This window comes from Aptenodytes forsteri, unplaced genomic scaffold (assembly GCF_000699145.1).
Source record: "Aptenodytes forsteri isolate BGI_AS27 unplaced genomic scaffold, ASM69914v1 Scaffold121, whole genome shotgun sequence".
In the NCBI taxonomy this organism is placed as follows: Eukaryota; Metazoa; Chordata; class Aves; order Sphenisciformes; family Spheniscidae; genus Aptenodytes; species Aptenodytes forsteri.
This window is the reverse complement of record NW_008796219.1, coordinates 1,608,545-1,634,285: the sequence shown is the minus strand read 5'-3', so window position 1 is coordinate 1,634,285 and position 25,741 is coordinate 1,608,545. Positions and strand designations below refer to the sequence as shown.

The window sequence follows — 25,741 nt, the reverse complement described above, 5'->3', positions numbered from 1 at the left end:
GTATTCAGAAACAATTGGGAATCCTTTGTTTTTATTACACAGTTTTTCTTAGTAACCAGTGGAGGTGAAGATTAAAATATTAAGCCTTTGTCTCTTGTGTGAACAATTTATACTTTTTTTAAATTTCTTTTTCTGTAGAGGACTCTTGTTGTTGTTGTTGTTGTTGTTGTTGTTGTTGTTGTTGTTGTTATTCCTATGGATAGGACTGTATTACTAGACCAGAAAAGGGTTGGCCATTTTTTTAAAGATATAGGCAATCATATATCTATATTATCTAGACAGAGGAGTAGCAATAAGATAGGTTTGTATAGTTCTATGAAGTTTCTGGCCATGAGTCCTTGCTTAAGATTGGTGACACAGTTATGGAATTAATAATACCTCTGTCCCATTTCTGGTCCCCCTGGAATGAGTCCTCCAGGTGTCAGGACTGATGCCTGGTCCTGTGTCTGGATATAAGCTCAGCCTTTAACCTACATTGCGACCAGAATCTAGGTGCCGTTCCAGCTCTTACTTGAGTTATTCGGCTTTTATTCAAGTTGTCTGTTTGAAGGCTCCTGCTTCTTCATTTTGCAGTTCTCAAGCTACTATGTAGACAGTACTTAGCCAGTGAGACAAAACATTAGAAGAAAGTATTTTAAAGCCACAGCCAATTTATGTGTTTATCTGGTTGTATGCTATCTTATGCTGCACTGTGCAGACAAGTCAGTGACTTCTTTTTTCAAGGGATAAAGCCAATTCATTTTAAAAAAGCTAAATATTTTTAGTGTAGCAGTTCCAAACATTTTTAGGCATTTCTCAGTGATTTTGCTTTCTCCTCTCCCCTCACTACCCTGTCTCCTTCTTCCCTCCGGCCACGGGTCCCTTTGGAGCCAGGCCAGGAGTTGGCGTTTGGGTTAGCCCCTCTCAGCCCCGCTCCTTCCCTGGCACCTTCCCCCTCCCCAGACCTCCGCTGCTGCCTCCCCACTGCCTGTTCCTCCTGGGGCCCAGCCTGGGAAACTCCACGTCCCACTTTTATTCCTGGCACGGCTGGGCTTGAACTCAGTTCAGACAATAGTTTTTCGGGCAAAAGCCCTTATTTTGTACCAAACGTCTCTGTTCCTTAGCTGACCAGTTAGCCCAAGAGTGCACCGCTAAGGTGATGGCCCAGCAGTTTGCCTTTACACCCATTTAACATCAAAGGCTTTTGGTTGCTACTTGGCATCTGTGGGACAAATAACTGGAAGTGTTTAGTACTCTCCGATGGTCCAACTCATCAACTTAAAGCTACGGTTTGGGCAGGGGTCAACATCCACCTTGGACTGTGCCTGCACTTAACCACCGATGAGTCCACTATCACAGCACAGACTCGGATTGTTTGGTTGGGAAGTTTCAATGTTATTTCATTATTGAAATCGTCTGATCCGAAGAAAAGTGGTAACTAGTTGTTGCACTTCTGAAAGAGTCCATTTCCAATTGTTTTGACTCATGAATGGATTGATTTTAAAATTTCACTATGGGCTGTGGTTTCTTTCCTCCAGCCCGGGAAGGGTTGATGCAGGTTTTTTGGTTGTTTTGTTTTTTTTTGGTTGGGGTTTTTTTTTAGTTTTTATAGTTTTGTTAGGCTGTTTCTTAAAGTCAACAAGAAACCGATGCGAGTGGCATCTTTCAGTTGTCACTTAAGGCACAGACTAAGGTACAGGAGGGCAAGCTTCAACTGGTCTAGCAAATAGAGGTTATAATGTGACTTCCAAGCAAGATGGCACTGCAGTGCAGTGCTTAAAATCCCTTTCAGCAATGATATTAAAGTCTCAGGGGTGCCATCGCATTGCAAAAATGCTGGTAAAAGGATAAAGTTACTCAGTGTTTTGTTCTCTCTTCTTTGTTCCTTGTGGCTCCTGGTAGCTTGTGGAAATTAATAGGCTGGAATTGAAAGTATTGCTCTTTATTCTCTCGGTTCAGAGAGATTCATGTCCTTTCTTTCCCAAATCTCTTTGAAGAAAGAGGAAAGGCAGAAAAAACCCACACTTTAGTGGGCTGGCTAGATTCAAATACCAGCCACTGTTGGCCTTTCATTGGTGTTCAGCTGTCTTTGCGAGATTGTTTTGGGAGCTCCTCCAACACATGAATTTGCAATCTGCCGATACATATGCCACAGAGTTGAAAGTGTTTTTTCATTTATGAGGAACCTCTCAGAGCATCGTTAGGTTTCCTGCACTGATTCAGGCCTCTGCCAGTGTTACCCCTTACATTTCATCAGTCTTCCATAGCGGAGATGAGGCATCGCTACTGCTAAATACCAAACTCATTCTACAGATGAACTTGCTGTATGTATACGTGAAACATTTTACTACTTTCATAATTACAGTGTCAAAAAATTACTGTATAAAAGCTTGCCATTGCATCCAAAACAGATTCAAATATAAATACAAGGTTATGCTACTACTCGTATACTCACACTTCAGTGTTACTAAAACACTGTCTTAAATGAAGCATTTCCAAACCATACGCAGGGCATTGTCTCCTTAGGGTCCAGAAGATAAAGACTCTAAAGTACTTATTAAAAACCCAGTTGCTTTAAGAGTTCTAAACCTCTTAAAAGTTGGTCTCATTTTTTTCTCTGAAGAGAAAAATAAGGTGGTGTAAAGAAGTTTATATTTCAAAACCACCTTCCTCAGCTTCACTTCTCTTTCATTGCAAATGGGGAGCATCTTTGTATTCTTTTATAGAGTGTGTTAAACTTGTGGTTTTGGGGTGGAGACCATACCCGGTGCAGCCTGAAATCTACACAAGAAAAGGTCTCTCTTTTTCCCTTTTTCTATTTTTTTAGAAGATTTACATTCATTTGCCTTCCTGAATAAATGGTCCCAGATATGACTCAGCAATCGTACTGTATCAGTAATATGTAATTAAAGGTTTCCATAAAATGTTCTACATATGCCTAAAACAGCACTAACTAATCCTAACAAACTACTATCAAATAAGTTAATACTGAACCCTAAACAAAACAGGCATTTTAAAGTTTTGTTCCAGACCTGAGACACGTGTCCTGAGACAATAGATACAGATTTATAGCTACAAGCATGAGCATCTTTACTGATGCATAGGGATCTTCCACAATGAAAGAAAATAGTTGCCATAATTGTCTTGATCATTTGTGAAATTCAAATAAGCAAGGAAAGCCTAAGGCTGTAAATTCTCAAATTCTCCAAGCATCTCATCTATGGAAAAGATTGTGTATGAAAAGACTAGTTCTATTAATGGAAAGGCAAGATTGCAATGACCTGACATTGTAGAAATACATTGTACTTATTATTATTCATTTTTACATTGTTATGGAAATCTGTTCTACAGTAAATAACTTCGTTGTAGAGAAACATTTTCAGACAAAAAATGGTGGCCATCCAGTACTCATCTGCAGCAGTGTTGCAAGCTCAAGGGATCTCAATTGTGAGCAATAAAAATGTGCCTTAAAGTTTCCAAGATGCTTACTAGCTCTTTTTCTAAGTTCTTCATCAATAAATCAGTTGAAGTGTAAGATGGTTACTTGAGCAAATGAGAAGTTAATGACTCAGTTTCACTGTATTCCTAAGAAAAAGATTATTTTTTCAACAATTAGCAGTTTATAGCCAATTCGTTTCTCACTCCAGCATGCTCCTTCTCTTGAGTTTGGATAACCTTTGCTACCTGATACTTCTTTAGCCTTTGGTAGATACACATGGATAAATAGACAAACTGCTCTGTAAAAAGAATTGAGAAGTATCTTCTGCCTTCCCTATTAGCAGTGAGGGCATATATTTCCAGCCCCTATGTTACCACAAGTTATCAAATGGAAGGAGAAAACTTTAATTCACAAAGGTAAACATTGCTCTTGCCTATTTGCACTTGTCCTTTCTGACACGTATTACCAAAAACACCCAGAAATAACCCGTGATATGTAGTTATGCTTCTGCTTGGGCCAAAGTCTAAAATAATGCCCAAATGCACTGTCTGGTTTGAAAACAAGGCCCCAGACTGCCGTGTAAAAATGAGCTTATAAATGTCAATAATCTTTACATTAAATCTGATAGTTGTAAAACCCCATCTGAGGATGAGATGCTTCGCCTTCCCTTTTATCTCCTGTATTTCCTACTTCAAAATTTCCGAAGTGTTGTGTTAGTTCAAACAATAGTGAGCAATGAAGTAATGTATTAGCTTAAAGTAACATGAAAACATCAAGTTGATGCATGTTTTAGTGTTCAGTTCTTAGCTGCATTAGTTGTGTTTGTCTGAGTTAGTTACTACATATCCTTTGTCTTTAAAGGAAACTTTAACCAAATGACCCTCTAAAAGTACATCTGTATTTTCCTCAGTCAGCAGGGGGTCTAGCATCAGGCAAAGAATATACACAGGACTGAATGTGTTCTTTGATTCATAGGTTCATGCAAAAGCTTTGTTATAACAACTGTTTGGAGGAATTCAGTTAGTCTTGGCAGTTTGGAGGAATAAGAAAGTTCAGGATTAAGAACTGGCCATGCATATGCCTATGAGAAATCATTCTTTATAATCCTGTTGAATTTTCCTAAATTTTGACCCAAATATTAGTAAGTTAATAGTCAAGGTAAAATTGGCCAGATTCTTCGTTACACAAAGGAACTGTGTGCTATTCAGATTACTTAAATTAGCACGCTCACTTTAAGGCACCTTTACCAATGAAGCACTTTGGGAGATCTCAGGGAAGCATCTGTGGAAGAGGTGCACTCCCATTCCCAGCACTGCAGTGCCTGTTTTTTGGTCCTGTCTCCTGAAAGCAGAGTCCTCGGTCCTGAGATGAAGCCCATAGAAACTTTATACAGCATCTGGGGTGAGAGAAGAGCGTTTCAGAATTGGATGTTAAGTGGCCGACATGTTGAACCAGACAGCTCTTCAAGTAGCTCGGTGTGAAGCCATGTAGAACTAGCCAAAAGGGATGCTCAGTGCCCTAAATAGATGTGACCTACATTTTAGACCTTTGCAAGATTTAGATACATATGGCAGGGACCTCCCTCTGCTCCGGATTTGAAAATACTAACTTCTGATAAACACGTATGATTCCACCCTTTCTTTATTTTATTCTGAGGTTTTATTTTGAAGCAAAACTGACGTCCTGCTGTGGTTTTGATCCTGTTCTGAATCCTGGAGCATTCACAAAAGGCATCATCTTGTCTTTAATTTTCCCTCCTACCTGAAATAGGTGATCGGTCTCAACTACTTTCTGTCCTGAGGGTCAGGTGAGGAGCTGGGGAGCACTACTAAATAAATCCAATTTAAATAAACTAACCCAGTTAATGCAATACTATCCAAATAAATCCAATTTATTATTTAAAACATAATAGTTTATAATATTATAAAGTAATAATATAAACAATAATAAATATAAATAATAACATTTTAAAATATTAATGAGGAATTACTAGTTTTGCTAACATTGCTCCTCATGCTGTCTCCAAGCATGTCTCCAGAGGTGTGGGGGACAGAGGTGAAAGAAAAGACTTTCACAGGGTGGGAGACTTTCCCGCCGGGACGTGGGGAGCAGGAAAGGCTGTTCTTGTCCTGCACCCCCCTTTCTGTAGGAGGCTGCACAGGGAAGCGGCGTGGCAGCTGTGGTTTTGAACTGCAGCAGCCTGGGGCTGGGTTTCCTCACTCCTTTGCGCAGAAGCAGCCTGGAGAGAGCGTGACATGCTGGCTCTAAGGCTGGAGGAGGAATGAGATGCTGCAGCCCTGGGGCAGCTGGGTGCTAAATGAGCTGTCATGCCTCTGACCTCCTCTCCGCCACCCCTTCTGCCTGTCAGTCCCTCTTTCTCTGCACTTAGGCACATTTCCTGCAGTGATTTGACCTAAAACCCAGCGTTTCAGCCCAGAAGAGTGGTCGCGCAGGGCCTGGAGGGGGAAGTCAGGTGAAGGGCTGGTGGCTGCCACCCTGCCAGAGGGGTCGAGCCCACCCTGTCCTCAAGTCTGTGGGTCGCTCCACTCGGTGTTGCGAGTGTAGGGACAGGCTGCGCTCACCCCACTGCTGGCTTGTCCTCCAATTTTGAGGCTCTTGTTTCTGAGTTTGCCTGGTGGGCTTCCTCCCCCACTGCTGGTAGACGTAGGTCTGTGGGCAGCACAGTTGGTTAATGCTGGTTTCATTATTATCTACCATTCGGGTGGACGCACTCTGCTGTGAGGCATCAGCTGCTATGGTACGTGTTAGCATGTTTTTTGTCACTTCAGCTGAGTTTGGGGTAAAATTATGAGAAAGCCAAATTGTCGCTTAATCCTGTAATGCTGAATCCTGTTTCCCATGCAAGACCATCCTGGTAGCTCAGGTAAGCTGGTGCCTTTTCTCTGTGAACCAACATGGAGCGAAGCAGTGGGGAAATAAACATCAAGCAAGAATGTAGACCGTACTGGATAGACTAAAGCCGGTGGGAAGCAGGGATGAATTCTCCAACATCATACAAGCTGACTTGGTATCTACAAACAGTGTTTATTAGGCTGAGAGAAGATGAACTGTAATTCAGTGTTCAGTGCTGACAGGCAAGTCAAACTAACATTTCATTTCTAAAGGCTACGGAAAAAATATTTTACTGGTTTCTGAATAGGAATTAACTTGTTATGATTTGATTTTGCTAAAGTAAAAATGCCCTATATCTACTGTAAATCAAAGAGCTTAGCTCAGATTTAAATGCCAATATATCTAACACTTGTGTTTTTGGCTGTGTCTACACTGCTGTGTGCAGCTCTCAGGAGTAGATCGAGACTGTCGTTGCTGCACATCCACAGTGCTTGCCTGTAGCAGCACCCCCTGAAACCTGCTCTGATGCAGCCCTGTATTTTTTTGAGGGGAGGGAACTTAGATGCCCCTTTTATTAAGAGGTGACCCTGTTCCTCAGGGTGCCCTTACCTCAAGAGTGAATGGCTCCAGGTCTTCAGCTGTTGTATTTGCCTTTGGGGTGGTGTGGCTGAGAAGATGACTCAATTTACTTTCTTGCAGGGGTTTCTGAGCTTTTCTGTACTTTCATGCGGGGGTTTCAGGTGATATCTGAGCACCATCCAGGCCCAATGGTACCTATCTTCACAGCAGCACAGTGAGCTGAGGGAATGCTATTGCAGGGAAGTCGAGGCACAGAAGATTGAGAAGAGTTTTGGGCTCACTAAGATGCTGATGGCAATTAAATACCAGAGCATCCTGAGTTTAGCACTGCAGTGTGTTTGGGGTGTTTTGAGGTGCTCCCAGTAGATGGAATTACAGATTTATAAGGCAGCTGTTTTCTTAGTGTAGCCCTGTCTACAAAGGATGTATGTAAAGAGCTAAATCTTCATAGAACTGTAGGCAGGAGATAGGTGTACAATCCAAAAAAGTCCTAAAAGATAGAGTTTCTGTTGGTAAGGCTCCACCTGCTCCTAAGTGTTGAAGTGGCCATATTTATAGGGAGAATTCATGGGAGTATTTTCTGAAACCCACATCTTGCCACTACCAAGCAGGATTTCTCTGGGCATTTTCTGAAAGAAAGGACATACTTCTGCAGTTTTTGAAAGAAAAAAAGTATTTCCTACTGCAGCTCCAGGGCTCATGGCTTAGTGCCTCAGTCCCCAAAGAGAAAGAAGTTCCTTGCCACTGTTTGCTGGAAAGCTCCTGAATTCCAGCAAAAAATAAGTAGTAAAATTCAACCATCCCCATAATCTCCAGTAGGTTGCTTTAATATGCTGGCTTATGTGGGACCCACCCTTAGGTACCTCAGATTTCTTTGGAAATGATGTAGGAAGCCTAAATGGTGAATCTTTGATGTTGTTGATTCGAGGTGTCTGGACAGTCACTTGAAGTAGAGGTACGGCATTGCTTAGCATTGTGGAATAAAGCCAAAACCTGAATTCCTTGAACGCTGTACAAATAATGGCAGCCTATTTCCCAACTAGCTTTCTGTGCTATGTAAGGCCTTGTCTGTGTCCTTTCAGGTCCAGGTTATTAGCTTTTTCTTCCTGTCTCCTTATTTTTTTAACTCCTTTTACAGACACTTGGACAAATAGCTGCCAATATGTCAATGTCTTATTCCTCGCGTCTGCCCAGGGAACCCCTCAGGGCCACCTCAGTGAAGCTTCTGCTGGGGATAATCAAATTTTCCCATGAAATTCAGCTTCTGTTGTTTCATCAACTAGTAAACCAAGGACAGGGTGTGAGTACATAATGCAATGAGCCCGAATTATGGTAGATTAACAAGTTCCTGCTTGTCAGCTGAGTTGCCATGTTGTTCAACGTGTCCCTTGGATACCCCTAGGGCTTTGACACGCATTAATTTAACAACAGCACTGTCCTCCAGACGTGATCCCTGCTCATGCACGGGTCAGCTCTGTGGGGCACACACATATGGGGTCAGCTCTACGGGTCTGATGTGTCTCAGGTATCTCAGATTCACTGTGAATGTACTATATAGTTTTACCACCTGTGTTTCCATTTACAAATTTCCAAACAAAAGTTAAACAACCTTCCCAAAAGATGCTTTATTTATTTATTTTTATGCAATACAAAACTTGTCTGACTGCGTTGCTGATCTTATTGATTTGACCCAGGAAGCACTGGGTGTTAGGATCATTATTTTAACTCATTTTTCTTAGTCACATCACATTTCCTTTTTTCCATTGTGGTATCACATTTCTTGGGTTGTGTACAGGAGGGTTCAGTATAGTAATAGGTTGCATTTTCCACTCAGTGGACTTCTGATTACCTATATTGGTATGCTGATTACCCTAAACAATCTCAGTTCTTTCTTTAATTTAATCGCTTATATGTGTTTCCAACAGATAATGTCCATCCTACGTGGTGAATGAATGACTAGATGATTCACTTACAGATTGTCTCTCTTTTCCTGTATCTTGCATGTAAGGATCAAAAGGATTGTTATAAACGTTTGCAGTATATGATGGCAAAGTTGAATACAACAACAAAGTTTCCCATAGTAAGGTTGTTGACATGCAGCATGCATCTCTGTGCTTGCTTGTTTCATGCAACATTGCTATGCTTAATTAAATTAAAAGCTTCTTGGGACCATGGTTTTATTTCTGCTTTATGTGCACACCACAAGAACTTAAAACCCGTTCCGTTTTTTTCTCTTTCTCTCTTTCTTTTGGGGTGGAGTCTTCTGCACTTTTATCGTATTTTCCCCATTGCTATTCATTCCTCATCTTAGGGTTTCTCATCCTCTGAAGCATGAGGATGAGAACCCCAAGTTCACCCACTGCTGCTCCGTGTGGGTCCCTGCAGCGTTGCACAAGGCTCAGACATAGGGACAGCTCAGGGGCCGCTCTCAGCTCCTAGGACAACAGCCTGTATTTCTGGGGAAGGCAGTGGGCTGGCGATACAGTATGGTATTCAGGCCTCACCGCCATGGTGTGGTCCACGTGTGATACCGCCTCTGGGGTGGGGAGACCAAGACGAGGTTATTGCTGCGGGGTGATGCTTGTCGCTCCGCTCGCAGTGGCACTCCCGAAACCTCCCCAAACTCTCCTTCTTTGCCCGTCTGCCATGCAGCGACGGCCAGAACGGCCCCAGCCATGTGCCCCCGTGGCCATCGCCGCCGTGGGTTGCTGCTGCGGGGGGACCCGCGCCGGCTGGGAGAAGTGGAAGGTCGCGGCCCAAAGGGGAATTATTTGTGCCTGACCACGCACCTGGACGGCTGGCAGGAAACCCTGCGCATTAACATGTTTTCCAGAAAGCTCTTCGGCTGCTTGAACGCAGTGAAGTTTTTACGGCTGACACTTCGCCGTTGCAACAAGCTAACACGCAGAGCAGTGCTGTTAAAACTGGAGGCAATTAACATTCGTGGGAAGAAACGCGCTGAAGCTGTCAGGCTCCGTGCTAAGAACATTACAGCAATGCCCTCTAGTGCCGGCTTCCTTGAAGTGTGAGCGGCTCCCGGCGAGACCCATCCCGTGTGCAGAGGGCGGCTTCACCCTCCAGTCTCTGCTTGCATGAGTGAGCCCTGGACACAGACCATGTCAGGAACAGATCAGGTTCTGGGTGTTTGACCTTTTCCTAGCAGGAAATTATTTGCCTAAAAAAAAAGTATGAGTCTGTGCGTGTATGTTTAGTTATCTGTATTTCTTTTTTTTTTAATGGACTGAATAATTTTACAAAATGATAATAATTTCCTACTGTAATATTTTTTTCCCCCAAAACTTACAACTCAAGAAATAAAGAAAGAGAAAAACTCTAAGCCTTAAGTCCATTTTAGGTGTTCATGTGCTGTTGGGATTTGATTTAGTTTTATTACATTGAAAGAATCAATATGTTACTGTAATTCAGAAAATGCTTGAACTGAACTAAGTGTAGGGTTTTTTTTTTATTTGTTAACAATTAATTAAATCACAGTGCTGTAAGTAGGAGAGCAGGACCTGAAATACAATTTTGGGTTATGGTATCTGATGATAGAGTGGATTATAAACTATATTAGCTGTAAATAAAGTTAAGTATTATACAATATACATACAGTAGATCTTGAGCAGCTGTATAGATTCCATTTTCTTTGTGTGGTTGTTCTTTGTTTTTTAATATTTCTACAGTCTTTGATTATTATTAAAGATATATCTAAAAATGTGGATGAAAAGTTCATCCCCAAACTCTCATCACAGCATCATTTACAAATCCTGTTCAAGCTGTCCACTTTCTAGGCATTCACTTTGGTTTCTAATTACACACAGTAATCATACGATGGTGAAAAATGAACAGTGAAAGTGAAGAGGTGATGGATGCAGTACAAAATGCAATTTAAGTTATTTATCTCATATACTTTAAGAATATATTTCTACTTCAAAAGTGTTTCAGGAGGAATTAAGGCCACAATACAGGAATTGCATGGAATATAGAAACTTGAATATACCAAAGGAAATTAATCCAAGCCCATGCTTTCCAGATACATGCTTCAGATAGATTGGGTGAAGCTTATTGTTTTCTTTATATTATAGATTCCCTAACTTTGAAATACTGAGGGGTATTAGTTTTAATGGCTCTCAGTTCCTTATCTGCTTTGCAAGTAAACTGTTGACTGTTAGTATGAGCAGGCTAGTGACTTAAGCAATTACGTTACTAGATAGCCTTCCGTTCACAGGCTGTGCCTGAGATGTAAATACGTGTCCTTATAAGGAGGAAGATACATGTCGTCATATGTGAAGTAACCCAGTAAGAAATGCATTATGAATGATTCATAAAGACCATGACCTTTTCCAAGCCTAGCAATTTAAATGTATTTGGTTGAATATAAGGTAGCTATAATCTTGAAAGCTATCATCTTCTTTATTCCATTGTTTTCTTTTATAATATTTCTTTTGCACCCACTCTTGCTGACCTAGATGAAAATCTTAGTATTTTCAATGTTCTTTTCTTAGATGCTTACCTACATAACTACCAAATGCTATGGTTTCTCTGGAGTAGACCAACTGCAAACATACGATGACCTCTAGAATCATGCTTTCAGTTCACTGTCTGTGTATATGTGGCACCAGTGTACAGCAGCCTTTGAACTGCATTTTGTTCTGTTTTATCTTTCAGCTTATTACTATTTTCAGCATCAGATACTTTATAACCACAACTCTAGCAACTTACTTGACAAAATATCTAGCATCTGCTATATCTGCATGCAGTTACCCTGATGCACCCACTATGCCCAGAACCCGTTGCTAACCAAGCAAAGTGAGAAGCCTATGTCTTTGTGAAGACTCAGGGTCTAGTCTGTGCTTTCTGAGGGCTTAAGCAGAGCTTAAGCAACACAACATTGTCCCCTTGCCCCAAAACCATTTTGTACCCAAGCCAGTGATTCTGAACCTTCTCTGTGTGTGACTGCATGTAACGGCAGAGCAAGTTTTAGGGAATCTCCCCATAAATGTTACGCCTTTGCTAGGCTACTGTTAAGGGCAAGGAAGGGCAACTGATGTGGGGGACGGGAGGTATAAATTGCTGTAGGAATAATCCAGCCTCAGTTAGGGAATCTCCCCATAAATGTTACGTCTTTGCTAGGCTACTGTTAAGGGCAAGGAAGGGCAACTGATGTGGGGGACGGGAGGTATAAATTGCTGTAGGAATAATTCCAGCCTCAGAAATTAAAAAAAAAAAAGTGATGAAAACCCGGAAAACATTGTAACATGGTGCTTCTTTAAAAAGCACCATGCTTCTTTAAAAAGAAAGGCACCAACTGGGGACAGGGAAAGTGAGCTTTGCTTTTGGTGAGCATGATACTGAACCTTCATATTGCGATCAAATTAATTTACTTTGTAGGAGTAATTTTTTGTTGCAGGGGAAGGGTACGCACATAACAGATTTAGTGGAATCTGTGTTCTCTATTTAAATATATAAATTAAAACTGGGTGCAAAGTGCTGTTTGCACATCAACAGTTGCCTTGTGTCCGATCGCCAGCCAGGCTCCACTGGTCAACAAAGCTTGAAGAGGGGGCTGATAGCTGTCTTCATCTCTGCTCTTAGTACCTGACTACAGCATGTAGTTTTGGCTTGAAAAACGTGTGTTTGCTGCAGGGTAACTGATTGACACAAACCATCCTGTGATAAAGTCACTGTAGAAAAACACCATGGGTTTTTCTCAAAAGGTGAAACATCTTGAGGATCGAATGACATCTCTGGTGTGGTTGACCTGGCCTAGTTTACCTCATGATGCAGCTAAAGTGCTTTTTCTTCAGCATAGCTTCATGCAGATACAGGTTATGTGTTAGTTACCTTCCAAGGTCAAATTATACCTTTTCTGAGCAGGGAAGTAAAAGTTTACAGAAACGGTTCCACAAGAGCTGATAACTCTGCTGTCATTTGAAGTGGAGCATGGATATGTGTCTCATTTTTGTTAGGCTGCTGAACTGTGATATTCTAAATTTCAGACAGAAGCAACTGGTTTCCAGGACTATGGACGTGGATGTTATTTATCCTCATGGCCAATAGAAAGAACCTTTTCCCTCCAGTGTGCATGCTGTAAACTTCAACTACAGATCTGCTTATTTACTTCTCCTGTTGTATTCAAATTCAGTCACACAGAAATTCACCACAGATCCAAATTATAGAGAAAACTAAGCCCATTAGTCCCCCGTTCCTTTTAAAAATAAAAATAAACAGTAATCAAGCTTGCAGTTACTCAAACAAAGGCTGCAGCTAATATATCACTGATAAAAAACAAGCAGACATTTTGATTTTCCTAAAGCTGGTCATCTGAAAAAGATTTAGCAGAAGTGGAAAAACCACGGCAAAGAGGAAAGAGGATAGAGAAAGATCTGGAATAGCTTCTGAATGGTTACATAGCCCGGAATGGGTCAGGCTGGGAAAGAAACGGCTGGGAGGGGTCTAAAAGTCGCAAGTGATAGGAAGAAGGTGAGCGAGGAAAACCTCTTTCTTCCCACATGGGAACAAGGGGGAATCAGCTAAAACTTGCAGGTGGCAGGTTCGAGACATATGAAAGGTGAGGGCTCTGCATACATGACACGGATAAACTGTGATACTCCTTGCCGCAGGATCTTTCAGGTGCTGGGAGTTTCAGAGCTTTCAAATCGGGCAAATTCAGGGCAGGATGATGTGTGAAGGGCAGTTAAACACAAAGGCTCAATCCAGCTGCTGGCATCTTCTGGCTGCTCTTGAGATGCTCAAGGGTGCCCACGGCATCTCACTGGGGCTGGTGCCAGATCTGCAGTGGGGCTGTGCGTGTCTGGGGAGGGAGCTGGAGGCCCGGTGGGGTTGTCGCTGGGCACCCAGAATTGGGAGCCCAGGGGGCATGGACATCCCTCAGCAAGGGGTAAGCCGAGTGCTGGGGTTTGGGTGGCTCTGATGAGATGTGGCAGGTCAGCCTAGCTGGCATGGTGCACACCGGAAAGGTGAAACGCTTGTTTTGCTGGAGCACGGGTAGTGGGTAGAGGACAAGAATTTAAACAGCCTTAAAATGAAGCAAGAGCTGCCTTGTGACACATGCTGAAGAAAAGCTATTGAGTTTTGTGTCTGAGCAGTGAAATGAGGAGGAACACAGAAGCCGCAGGTTTTGATTTCCAAAATATCTGTTGGGTTGCCAGGATGTGTCAAATCTCTGAAATGTTTTACTTAGGATGAGCTAGCTTTGTGGGCTTGGGGCAGATTTTTTTAATTTTTCATGGCAATTTCATTACTGTTATGGGCCTTTTCTAGGGGGGTGGCACCCGTGGTGAATTGCAGCTGGCTCTGCCAGTGTGCAGTTCACCCTGTGCCAGACTCCTTGGCTTTGGTCATGCTGAGGAGCTGCTTTGGGGCACCACGGGGGAATGGAAAACCCATTTTTTTAGCAGCGAGCATGGGGCGACCAACGTGGGGATCTGGCCTCTCCAGCAGCACAGCAGGACACACAGCGAGGGGGGCAGGAAGGACCCGGGCAAGGAGGGGGAGAGCAGGTCTGGTACTCTGCAGCCCACCGAAAGTCTCGAGTGCATCTCATGTCAGTGGCTGAGATTAACGCAGTCGAGTCACTTGAAGTGGTCCTGGGGCTGATCCCTCTGTCAGTCGCAGAAGCCAAACCTGCTCTCTAAACATCACCCCTTCCTCGCGAGCTCAGATGCAGGGAACCAGGCCCTAGTTTGCTTCCTGGATCTTAATATATGGCATTTTGGCTGGCACAAATATTCCCAGAACTGTTTGAGGGCTCTGCTGTATTCTTTGCTGTTCTGTCTCACTCTGCTGTACGCGTGGAGGAGAGCGTGGATAGCTTCCATGCAATCACCCTGCATCAGCTGCAGATGCGTGCCCTGGAATAATGGAAGTTATGGGTGGATGGCACATAAAAGCAGACAGGCACCGGCACTTCGGGCTTGCCTTGCTGTTACCCATCTGTTGCAGTTAGTGTGCTTTCTGTTTATGGTGGTCAAATCAGAACTTCGCACCGCAAAGCAAGCAAATGCATCTATCTTTAATAGTTGGCTACAGCCAGTCTTACTCAGTCTGAGTCCCAAATCCTCTCTAATTGCTATTACTTTATATTTACTGTGGATTTCATCAAGTGCTGTCTGAGGGCTGCACAGGCTATGAACTGCCTCTGAGAGCCACGCAGTTTGGCTGCTGTAACACTTTCTGAAATAAAGCCCTGCATAGGCTGTAACTAGTGCACGCTGATGGTATTATTTTAGTGCCGTTGAAATAGATTGAAATTAATAACTGCAGCTATATGGGACTCTCTGTTGAGTCTGGCTGATGCTTTATAAAGCAGTGCATAATTCGGATCATATGTACAATGACCCTGCTTTGCAATCTGTGTCGTGATCCCAAGTTTTGATAAACCTTTGATATCTTGTTATAATCTTACATTTTCTTTCACAAGTAACTAGTCCCATATACTATACCAAACTAGTGTGACATAAATTTTTGTTTATTCTAAATAAACATGAAAGACATGATTCTAAACAAACACCAGACAAAAAAAAAAAATTAATTTTTGTTTATTCTAAATAAACATGAAAGACATGATTCTAAAACAAACACCAGACACAAAAAAAACCTGAAAGAATAGAGTTTTCAAATGACAGTTTCCTTTTAAACACTTAAAAGAAGCATAGCCTTTTTTTGGTAAATGTCTGGCAAGTTTTAATAGAAAAGTGACTTGCTGAATTTGTTGTAAATGGTCAGGCTGCACCACGTGCTCAAATAATGTAATCTAACTCAAATATTGTGGTTCCTGGTTGCTTACCTGACAGAATTTGATGGCATGTTTGCAGAGCTAGAATCATAGAATCGTTTAGGTTGGAAAAGACCTTTAAGATCATCAAGTCCAATCGTTAACCAAACACTACCAAGTCCACCACTAAACTGTGTCCCTAGAGGGTAGCTTTCCCTTGTTAAACTCTAGCTAGGTAGCCTGGAGCTTTTGCAGGATAATTTAGTTAGTCCAGTTAGCTACAGCTACTAGACTGTGTAAGTGTGTATATATGTATAAATGTATATATACGCATGCTAAGGTACCTGTCGCAGAATTCACCACTACTTCTCATCTATTTCTATGTGATCTGTCTTCCCCGCAGCTATTATCCAGTCAATGAATGTATGCTATCATGTGGATTGTATGCCATTTTCTTAAGCTTCAAATAAGAAAATTAGTTCTGAGTGGGATTTACCATTGTAGATTTAACCTAGAGTATGTGTAAATATATTTCTTAGCCCGTTTTTTCTGACTTATGTTTGCTATATTTGCTGGAAGATTTGTAAAGTACAGTTTGATTGCTGTCGGTAAATGGTGCCACTTACTCTTCCTTTATAGAGTACTGCATTATACCACACTAGAAATGCTAACTAGTTTGTGTGTAGACAAAGGCACAGCAGACGATGAGACTAGGCTATTTCATCAGAGTCTAGGTGAAGTCAAACAAGGAGTGTACTTATCCTAATCACTGACTAAGCAAAAACTCTCATGAGGATGTAAAAAAACCCTCCAACAATAACAGAAAAACCCCAACCCACTGAGCAAGTCCAGTGGGAATCAGGAGGTCCTGTCTCCTTTCATTCATTTGCTGATGGAGGCGGTCTCTCAGGGGAAGGGAGAACAACTGGTACGTCATTTTGCTTCCTGGGGTTGCTGGGTTTGATTTCTGCACTACCCTCTTCCTTCCCCTGTTTGTATTGTGAGCAGCAATCCCCACAAAACTACGCTCCAGCTGTGCTCTTCAAAGACAGTTCCTTTCTATCAAAGCCCAAATTGCTCTGTACCTCAAGGAGATGTGATAGAAATAGGAAGTTATTTTGCAGCAGCTGAGGTCTCCCACCTAAATCCTAGAATTTATAAAATACACACTCATTTACCTGTGGAGTTCATTCTGAGAAACCGCTTTCCCACTAGTACTCTGCACAAAGAAAGCATGCCAGAGAGCAGACTCCTTTTCTAGCAATAAAACAGCTGCAGCATTCCCAGCTAGATGGAGCGGCCTTCAGTTCCCTCCCCTGTCTGAAGGGGCTCAGCCGCCCGTCTTCCAATTTACCAGCAATTGGTCTGAGTGTCTTAGTTCTTTCTCTTGGAGGAAGACCTTTGGAGTTTCTCCTTTTGCAAAAATAATTAAATCTTAATGGGGCAAGAGAGAGAAAAAATAGATGCTAAAGCTTGTTGTTGGGGGTACTTGTCTGAGCAAGGGAATGCCTGTGTTGTCTCTGTGATTGTGAACGCTTAGTGCTCCATACTCACTGAAATAGCTCCATACGCACTACAATTTTCAACTATCCTATTCTGTGTATTTGTCCTTCTCTGGTCCAAAAACAACCCAACAGATAATTCAAGAAAAAAAATAATTGGCCATGCAAGGTGGAAGAGCTGTAGTAAGAGGGATCAAGCAGTTAATAGTAAGAGCATTCACCTCAGTGACAGAAGATGCTGGTTGTTTGAATCCAGTCAGCTATGGCAACAACTTAAATCCCATTTTCTCACCTCCTGTCAGAGTCTGAAGCATTCCAGCTTTATTTTGTGGGAAAGAGCTGCCATAGGCACCCATGTACGGAAGAAAATTTCAGCTGGGGAAGTCCAGCAGCCTGAAATTGAGTGCTTAAGAGACCTAGGCTTCAGGTCCCATTGCTGTCTCAATTATTTCCACAGCCTGGCCAAGGCAATGCCCCCGCTCACTGCAGCGGTCTTGTGATTCCCGTTTTATGCACCTGTTTTCATAAGTTTTATAGAGAAGATGCACTCCTAGGTCCCTAACAGAGTTTTCCTGGTTGCAGTAGGCCACAAGTGGAGCGTTGAGTCTTGCAGCACCCAAGCCCATGAATGAGTCTCCCATTTTGTCTCCTTATCTGTCAGTAAAACATATAGCACTCAGTGGGCAGTAAATATATAATATCACAGTTATGCAAAGTACAGAGTTGCTTATTAGGGAAATTATTCTAAACGTGTGCTTGATCCATGTCCACTGAGGGACACTAGAGGTAGAGGGGCAGCAAATGGCTGCCCGGGACAGGTCCCTGGAGGTGCAGGCATGGTGGTGGCTCTGACCAGGAATCTGGAAGCCAAACTAGGAAAGAGAGGAGGGGGAGCATCTCTTGTTATCCACAGGGCTGGCAGCCAGCGGCTGGGCTTGAGCATATTGACCTTAAGGTAGTGCCTTTCTAATGGCCATGATCAAACTGTACACAATAATTGTCTTGCTCTTCAACCTGGACAATCGGATTTCAGTGCAGACTACCTGAGAACTCATGTGGTTGTTATGAATATCAGTCTCTGCCATATTCTTTTGCATAAATAATCTATTTTGCATCTTGCAGGGGTTGCTGGGTGCATGTCACTCCTTCTCATCAGATACTCCCACATCAAGTAGACTTGAGAGGATCTTCGTTATTCTGTACTGTTCATTACAATCAATGCTCTTCTGATCATTGCTTACATGCTATGCTTTATTTTGGACATATTTTCCCCCATAAAGTCCTATCACTGAGGACTGTCTGGAAAATATTTAATTAGTTAGAAATTCATGTTTATTGTTAAGAAGGCACAGCTCACATAGGTGGTTTGACACCTCTCTTATTCCTGACTAAGATTTCACATTTCTTCTGTATGCACACCATTCAACTGTTCTGTCAGTAGACTGAATGATTATGTTTGGGGTTTTTTTGGTGATAGTTCCTTTTAAAAATAAAACCCTGGACACACTGAACGAATGTATCTTACATTGTCCATGCCCTCAAAGCAAAATTTTGTCCAGGTTAGGGACTTACCTATCGGTGCTTCACACTTTCAAAATATCTTTTGCCCTGCTGCATGGAGGCTCGCTTTCCCAGTAGCTTGCAGCTGTCCTTCCATTCCCGACTTGTCTAAGAGATGTCACGAGAATGACTTAATGGGAATAGATCTGTTCAGAGTGAATGAGTGAAATGTTTTATAGGCTGGCCATGGTCTTGCTAGTGAGAGCACTCTTGAAATACAACATGATCACAGCTCAGATAGTCAAGAAAAAGCTGAAATTCAACTGCCTGAAATGCCTCATGCTAAAAAAAAGAAAGTGTGCTGTTTCTGAAAGCATCTTCGTGGAAATGGAAATGAACTGATTAGGGGTCATCTTTTCCTTTGAAAATGGGCTAAGCCTTGTAAATCCTGCAAATTTTCCAGCAAATTCTGCTGTACCTTTGTGAGTTCTGCCAAAACGTGGCAAATGAAGATAATCTAAAGTGTGATATGTTATTTTTAGCTTTTACAAAAATAGGTTGCTTAAAACTTGGAATACCGTGATAACAAAATAGTCTTTAAATTGTACAGAAACATTTTAATGGAATACGGAAACAAGAGTTATTTCCTTATTTTATTTCATTATGGAGATAAATTAAGAAACTAATTAAAGTGTGGCTAACTTGGCCACAGTTTGGGAGTTTTTGAGGAACAAAGACTTTTTTCATTCATATAAAAAACTGACATAAAATATAGGTGGGTATTTTAAGCAGAAGTGCTCTGAGGTAATGAATTGAATCAAATGAGTCTCTTAATTTGCTCCTTTATTTTCATTATATTTCAAAATTCATATTCTGGTTCAAGCAGAGATGTCCTTTGCAATTTTATACTCTCTGAGAATACTGGAAAAACTGACCGTAAATTAGAATTTGTACAATGAACTGTCACTGAAATTTAGCTTTGTTCTGGAATAAGAATTATGTTACATGTAAGTCATATTAAGGCCTCTGTGGAGAATGAGATTGTACAACTCTAAGTTAATGCATAATTGTTTTTATCTTGGAAATGTATACTATTACTCTTCTTTGTATAAGATGAATGAATCTGACAGACAAAATACTGCATTTAAAAGACAAAAGAAAAATCATTGTCCTTTGATTTCCTCCCTGTCGTTACGATAAAATCTGACTTCTTTCTCCTTATTTTCTCCTACTGGAGCTCTCTTTAGGTTTCCTCATTTTCTCCCATTGAATTTATGATTATTTAGTATTTGTATTACCAGCAGCACTCCACCTTGAGAAACCCATCTGGAAGTGTGCACATTCTGCTTGACCCGGGCAGGCAGGTAGTCACAAATTCTTGGATCTCTTTGAATAATAATTACACTAACTAACTGTATTTAGAAGAAAATGGCAAAATGGTAATAAAGGTGGGCATTCCCTGTTGAGGAGAGGTGCACAGGAACAGCAGCAATGGGAACAACCTTGACTCTTCAGGGCGCTCCCTGTTTTTCCAGCCCCAGCTCTCTCTTTCTGTGGCAAAAGTGGCCGAGTTCTCCTTGTTGTCTCAGCAAAAGGCAGACAGCTCTCCATGAAAGCTGGGAGTCTGCCTTGGATGATGGAAATCTTCCAAGCTTTTCCAGGTTGTCAGTTCTGGATAATTCCACCAGCTTTTCCAGGTTGTCAGTTCTGGATAATTTCCCCCCCCCCAAGAATTATGGAGAAAATAGCTGAGGCGGCTTCTGTATGACTAGTGTGAATCCTGGAGAGCTAAGAAGATTTCAGAGACTTGGAAAAGTGCTAATGCAGTTCAAATATCAAAAAAGGTTAGAAAATGGGACCTAGACACCCTCCCCCCCGCCCCCAGCCCTTGCATGAATCCAGATTCCAGTATAATACTGGAACAGTTAGCTTGGAAGAGCCAACAGAAAGGATAGATTAACAAATATAAATAATGCCAGTCAATATGGTTTGATGGCAAGGAAGACTTGTCAAATGAATCCGTTATCTTTGACAGGATTATAGATCGGTTGATGGAAACAACTGTGTGGATACAGAAGCGATTTTATTTCTCCAAAGTATTTGGCTTGGTATCACAGGGTATTTTGATTAAAACTTACAGCTGTGTTAGGAGGACTAAACAACTGTCAAACTTACAGGTTTGACCGTGTCTTTTCCTAGAGAGGATCTGCAGAGACTGGTTATCGACTGAAAGCTGCTCAGTACTTTTGGCAATGGTCTATATGAAAACATGGCTAGTAAAGTGTGAGGAAGGCACATAGATGCTATGCAGCTAAATAGTTTCTGTTCAAAATTTTGTTTCAGTTAATCTAAGTGCAATATAATGAATTGAGAACAAAGAATTAAGGCATACGAGGGAGGAGTATCGGGCAGAAGCTGAGATGAAATGTTGTCCCGAGCAGGTAGGGCTGCCGTCAGAGTGCTGCGGTCTGCTGGTGGCATTTCCCAGCAGATGTGGAGCTGCTGGAGGCGAGATCCCAGGGGAGCCGTCCGCAGCAGCGGAGGCACAGAGCTCTGTTAGGGGCATGCCAGGAGCAACATCTGTTCCCGTGGAAGGGGAGGTGGAGAGGTCCCCAGATCGCTGAACACAAACCCTTGAAGGGGTCTGAGAGGAGCATGCTTTTCTGCCTTGTAGGCAAAGGCACAACAAGAACCTATGGCTGGAAATTACGTTATATTAACATGAGCTTTGGTGTGGGACTTGGGGATTTAGCCACAACTCTCCATGTAGAGCTTGCAATGTGAACATCAGCCTAGGTAGAAATGGATGATACAGCAGTATGAAGCAGATATAGTAAGGCTGAGGTTAGCCACCATGTTCACTACTCTTCACTTCCAACCTCACAGTACCTGTGACTTTTACGACGATAAGAGAGTTTTCTTTCCGAATGTGCATGTTACGTCTCTAAACACGTCCGTCCAAGAGGTGCGTTTTGCCTCTCAGGTGAGGTGTGTGGCACTTCTCAGAGTGACAGTGTTACTACTCTAGCTCCCAACCTAGGGAGAATTTTAAAATAGAAGTAAACCTGGCTACCTGTCTTAATAGGATAATACAAAGTCCAATCCAAAGCCCATTGAAATCACTGCAAATTGATTGCTGTTTCAAAGGCTGCAGAAGAGCCTAGCAAAATATAAAATGGATTATGCTAAAGTCTATTGAAAAAACCAATAATGAGATGTATACGATTATATGCATTTGAGACACAGCATGTTAAAAGCGTACTATAAATCTCTAGTAGCACGCTTTCCGATATAAAAATTCATATGAATGCTTTTTTAAAAAAACAATTATACTTGACAGTGAAGGCTGGCAATGGAATTTTAAAAAATTTCACATTCATGTGTGCATCTGTAGGCTAAATAAACGAAAAAATATATTTATAAATATAAATATTATAATAAAAAAATCTTCCATGCCTTTCATCATGTAGAAAAGAAGCAAAATACAAAACTGACTGGCAGGTGACTGTAGTATTTAAACCAGCAGAAATAAGCAATTGGTTTTCAAAATTCAGGAGGCATAGAAGTCCGGCACGAAGTGTATATTTAAAAAACAGAGTTCATCTAACTTTGGTGAAATCATTTTCATTTATTTTGAGCCACAGAGTACGCTGCTGTGGATCCTGCGTAGTCAGCCTTTGCAGTCAATGGAGAGAACAGGCTTTCAGAGATGGCTCATCTGCCTGCCACAGAAACCCATCTGGATCGCTTTCTTAGGGCGCCTGCTTCTTTCTGTTGCCTACGGAGAGCATGAGTATGAATCATATGAATCCCATCCACTATATCTATAGCACCTATACAGTTGTGGTGGTTTGGCTTTTTGCTACTCCCAGCCTCTTTGGCAGCTCTCTGCGGCTGTTGGTGGTCCCTGCTGTCTGCCCGGCGGGCTCCCGCCCACAGCCCGGTCTCATCCCCAGGTCCACCGCTGCTATGAGACGAGCTCGCCCATTGCAGACCTTGGCCCAGAGCTGTTGCGTTGTGGCAATGCTGGTTGTCTGCTTTTAGGCTTTCCTTGGGGGCATGGTCACTTGTTTCTAAACAATCTGTTAGTTGTGCGTCAGGGCATCTAACAGCATCGTCATCAGTGGAGGAGTTAAGGGTTATATACTGGCAGTTTGCAGTGATCAAATGTGCCCTACCGGTACTGTGCGACGGCTGCCTGTTATTTCTTTCTGTAGCAAAAATCACAGATCTGTTGAAGGCTAACAGGTCTTCAGTGAAGGACTCTACTTACGGAGGCTTCAGTGGTCATTTGAGAGGCTGTATAGCATGCAGAGATGCGAGCATGGGGAGTGAAACAAGGAGGAGGTGCTGGTGGACATCAGGCAGCTTTTTGTCGGGTGTCATGCAGGCTGAAATGCAATAATTCATGTTCATGCATAAAGCACTGCCAGCTTTTGGATTTTATTGTCATTCTGCATCCACATTTTGCAGTTTTTGAGGGAAGAAAGAAACCGGTCAGGTAGAGATACACAGCTACAGCGAGCTAATGATCGTAAGGACAGAGCATTTACTTGGGATAAAGTAGGTTCTGGTAGAGTTTCAGAGCGTTAGTGGGAGCCTCTCCTCTGCAGATGACTCCAGAGCTTGCTGACTGGGCAGTGCAGTTCGACTACTGTTACTGTAGCGGTGGCATCCACTGCTGTCCTGATGTCCCCTCATAACCATCCCTCTAGTATTGAGAAGATCTTGGTCTTTCAGGACTCCCTGACTTCTGCCCAAACCCATGGATGCCCTGGCCTGACTCTTTGCATCAGCCAGGGAAGTGGTGGAGTCACCATCCCTGGAGGTATTTAAAAGACGTGTAGATGTGGTGCTTAGGGACATGGTTTAGTGGTGGACTTGGCAGTGCTAGGTTAACGGTTTGACTTGATGATCTGAAGGGTCTTTTCCAACCTAAACGATTCTATGATTCTATGATCACTCAAAGACTCCTGAGGATATAAGCGCCAGGGCTGAGGTCTGAGCTCCATGGTACAGTTCCTCTTGTCCTCCAGAGCCACGTTGAGACTGTTCTCCCAACAGCTCGCGCACAATTCCTTCATATTTCCCCCATGCTGCCTATTCTGGACTGCCATTTCATTCTTCAGGGACTGCGACTGTTAGGGACAGGCTCCTGGCAAAGGTATTGTTACGTTAATCAGACTTTTTTCTTAGGCAAAATATGAGAAAGAAGCACATGCAAACCACCCTTCATATATCAGTATCTCCTTTCTTTGAAACAAAACAAACGATGCAAGGTTGCAATAAAAACCATGAACAAGGGTACAAGCTTGCAAAATGTTCATGAAATAAAATAGAACTGTATGAGTTCCCCTAGGCAGATCCCCCAACTGTCATATTTAATGTCTACCATTAGATCAGTGTGTTAGTTTACAGGCACCTAGGGAGAAGTGAGCTAGGTGGAACAATATTATACAGTATCACATAAACATGTATTAAACAGTGTGAATAGTAAGAGAAGATAGAATATGCAGCATGTGCTGTTCAAAGTCTATATGCCAAGGTAGAATAATGAAGGTTGATTTCAGTTTAATTTTTACACGTTTTGCATCATTTCAGTAAAATAAATGCATTGAAATGTTCTGGATGTTAAAAACGCCTTGAAAATACACAGGCTGTTTTGTCATACATTGGCAAGTATATTGCATGGTGAGTTGCTCTTTGTGAATGTTTACAGCAACTTCTGGCCACCTAATGTCAGAGCTCTCCGTTTTTTCTGCATGACACGTTGTTAGGGCTTTTAGTCATTGAGTCTTCTGTTGTCACCCTCAACATATTTATTTAAATTTTTTTTCACTTATCTGCTTGCGTGCCTTCCTATAAAAATATTTATATTTTTGAGTAAATCTCGCACTTGCAGTTAATTAAGAAATGATGTCAACAGAGGTAGAAAGCTGTCACCGGAGAATGGTCTCCTGCAGCTAGAGTGCCATAGTTAACGTTGAGGCATTTATTAAAAATAAATGTAAAAGCAAAATAGTCAGGCTCTGAATGTGAGGCATGTATCCTGTGACAGCACTCAGTTTCAGTGACCCCTACGTCTGCTACACTAAGGGATTAACTATGCTGATACCCCCCCCGCCTTTTTCTGTGCATTACTACAGCGTTTATCAAAAAGCTGCATTGTACGTGCAGCTCATGAATGAATCCGTGCATTTCAGTCACCCCCTCACTCACTGCATCAAAATGTGAGCTGCTCTCCATCTGGAGTAAGAAGTGGAATGTGTTTCCTATCTGGCTGACAGCTGTGAAATACGTCCCTCCGTCTTTCCCATTTAGTCTGCAATCTCCCCTCAAATTTTGGTATCTGCTCCTATTACGCAGCACCTTAGACACTACAGTGATGGCTGGTCGGTGACAGCTGCTACAGAAAGCCCTAATACAAGATGGATCATTCTACCCCATTCAATCCAATTTCTTGGTTTTGCTTGCTTTGATCTTCATTTTCAAAGAGTGTGTGGCTGCTTTTTTCTCTTCCCAGAGATCTAGGAGCTTCCATACAGGATCAGGCTAGAGATCCTACTAATATAATATCCTGTCTATATCAGGTTCTTCAAATGAAAATGAAACTCCCATTTGGCAGACTTGTAATTAAATATGCCTTTGCGGGAGAATTTTCTGAAACTACTAACGGCTCTATTTAATTTTTGATAAAGAGAATACAAATTTTATATAAAGAAGATATACATTTTATATAAAGAGTATACAAACTTGTAGGCCAATGCCACATATTGTTTATATATTGCAATGAAGTAGCTACAAAAATACTTATTCAGATAAATGTGTAGTGTTTCTTTTCAAAATGGTTTTGTTTTCTGCCTTTGCAAGTCAATAAATGAAGTCCCACCATATTCGCTGTATTTCTTCATGTCTTCTTTAACTTCTGAAAATTAGAAATTATCCTTCCTTGCCATTTTTGTTTTGAGGGAACTAAGCTACTTGAGCAGCATCAATAGGTGTAGATGGTTTATCTTCTACCAACGTCATTTTGCTGTAAGCCGAGTTTCAGAAAATAATCCATCTTCTTGTTAGGAAACATAGTTGGTGCCAAGCACGTACTACACACACCTCCTTCTGCCGTCTGCTTAATATCAGATAAGATAAAAGATT

The 25,741-nt window shown here is 41.9% G+C and overlaps 1 protein-coding gene across 1 annotated transcript in view; it reads right to left on the bottom strand.

Annotated features, from left to right (window-relative positions):
- ERICH1 (glutamate rich 1) overlaps positions 1-9,527 on the bottom strand; it is a 110,618-nt gene extending 101,091 nt beyond the window's left edge. The window contains exon 1 of the mRNA XM_009288936.1: positions 9,355-9,527. Within this exon, the coding sequence (XP_009287211.1) occupies positions 9,355-9,527 (173 nt within the window). The remainder of the gene's footprint in view (positions 1-9,354) is intronic.
- Positions 9,528-25,741: the final 16,214 nt, after the last annotated feature.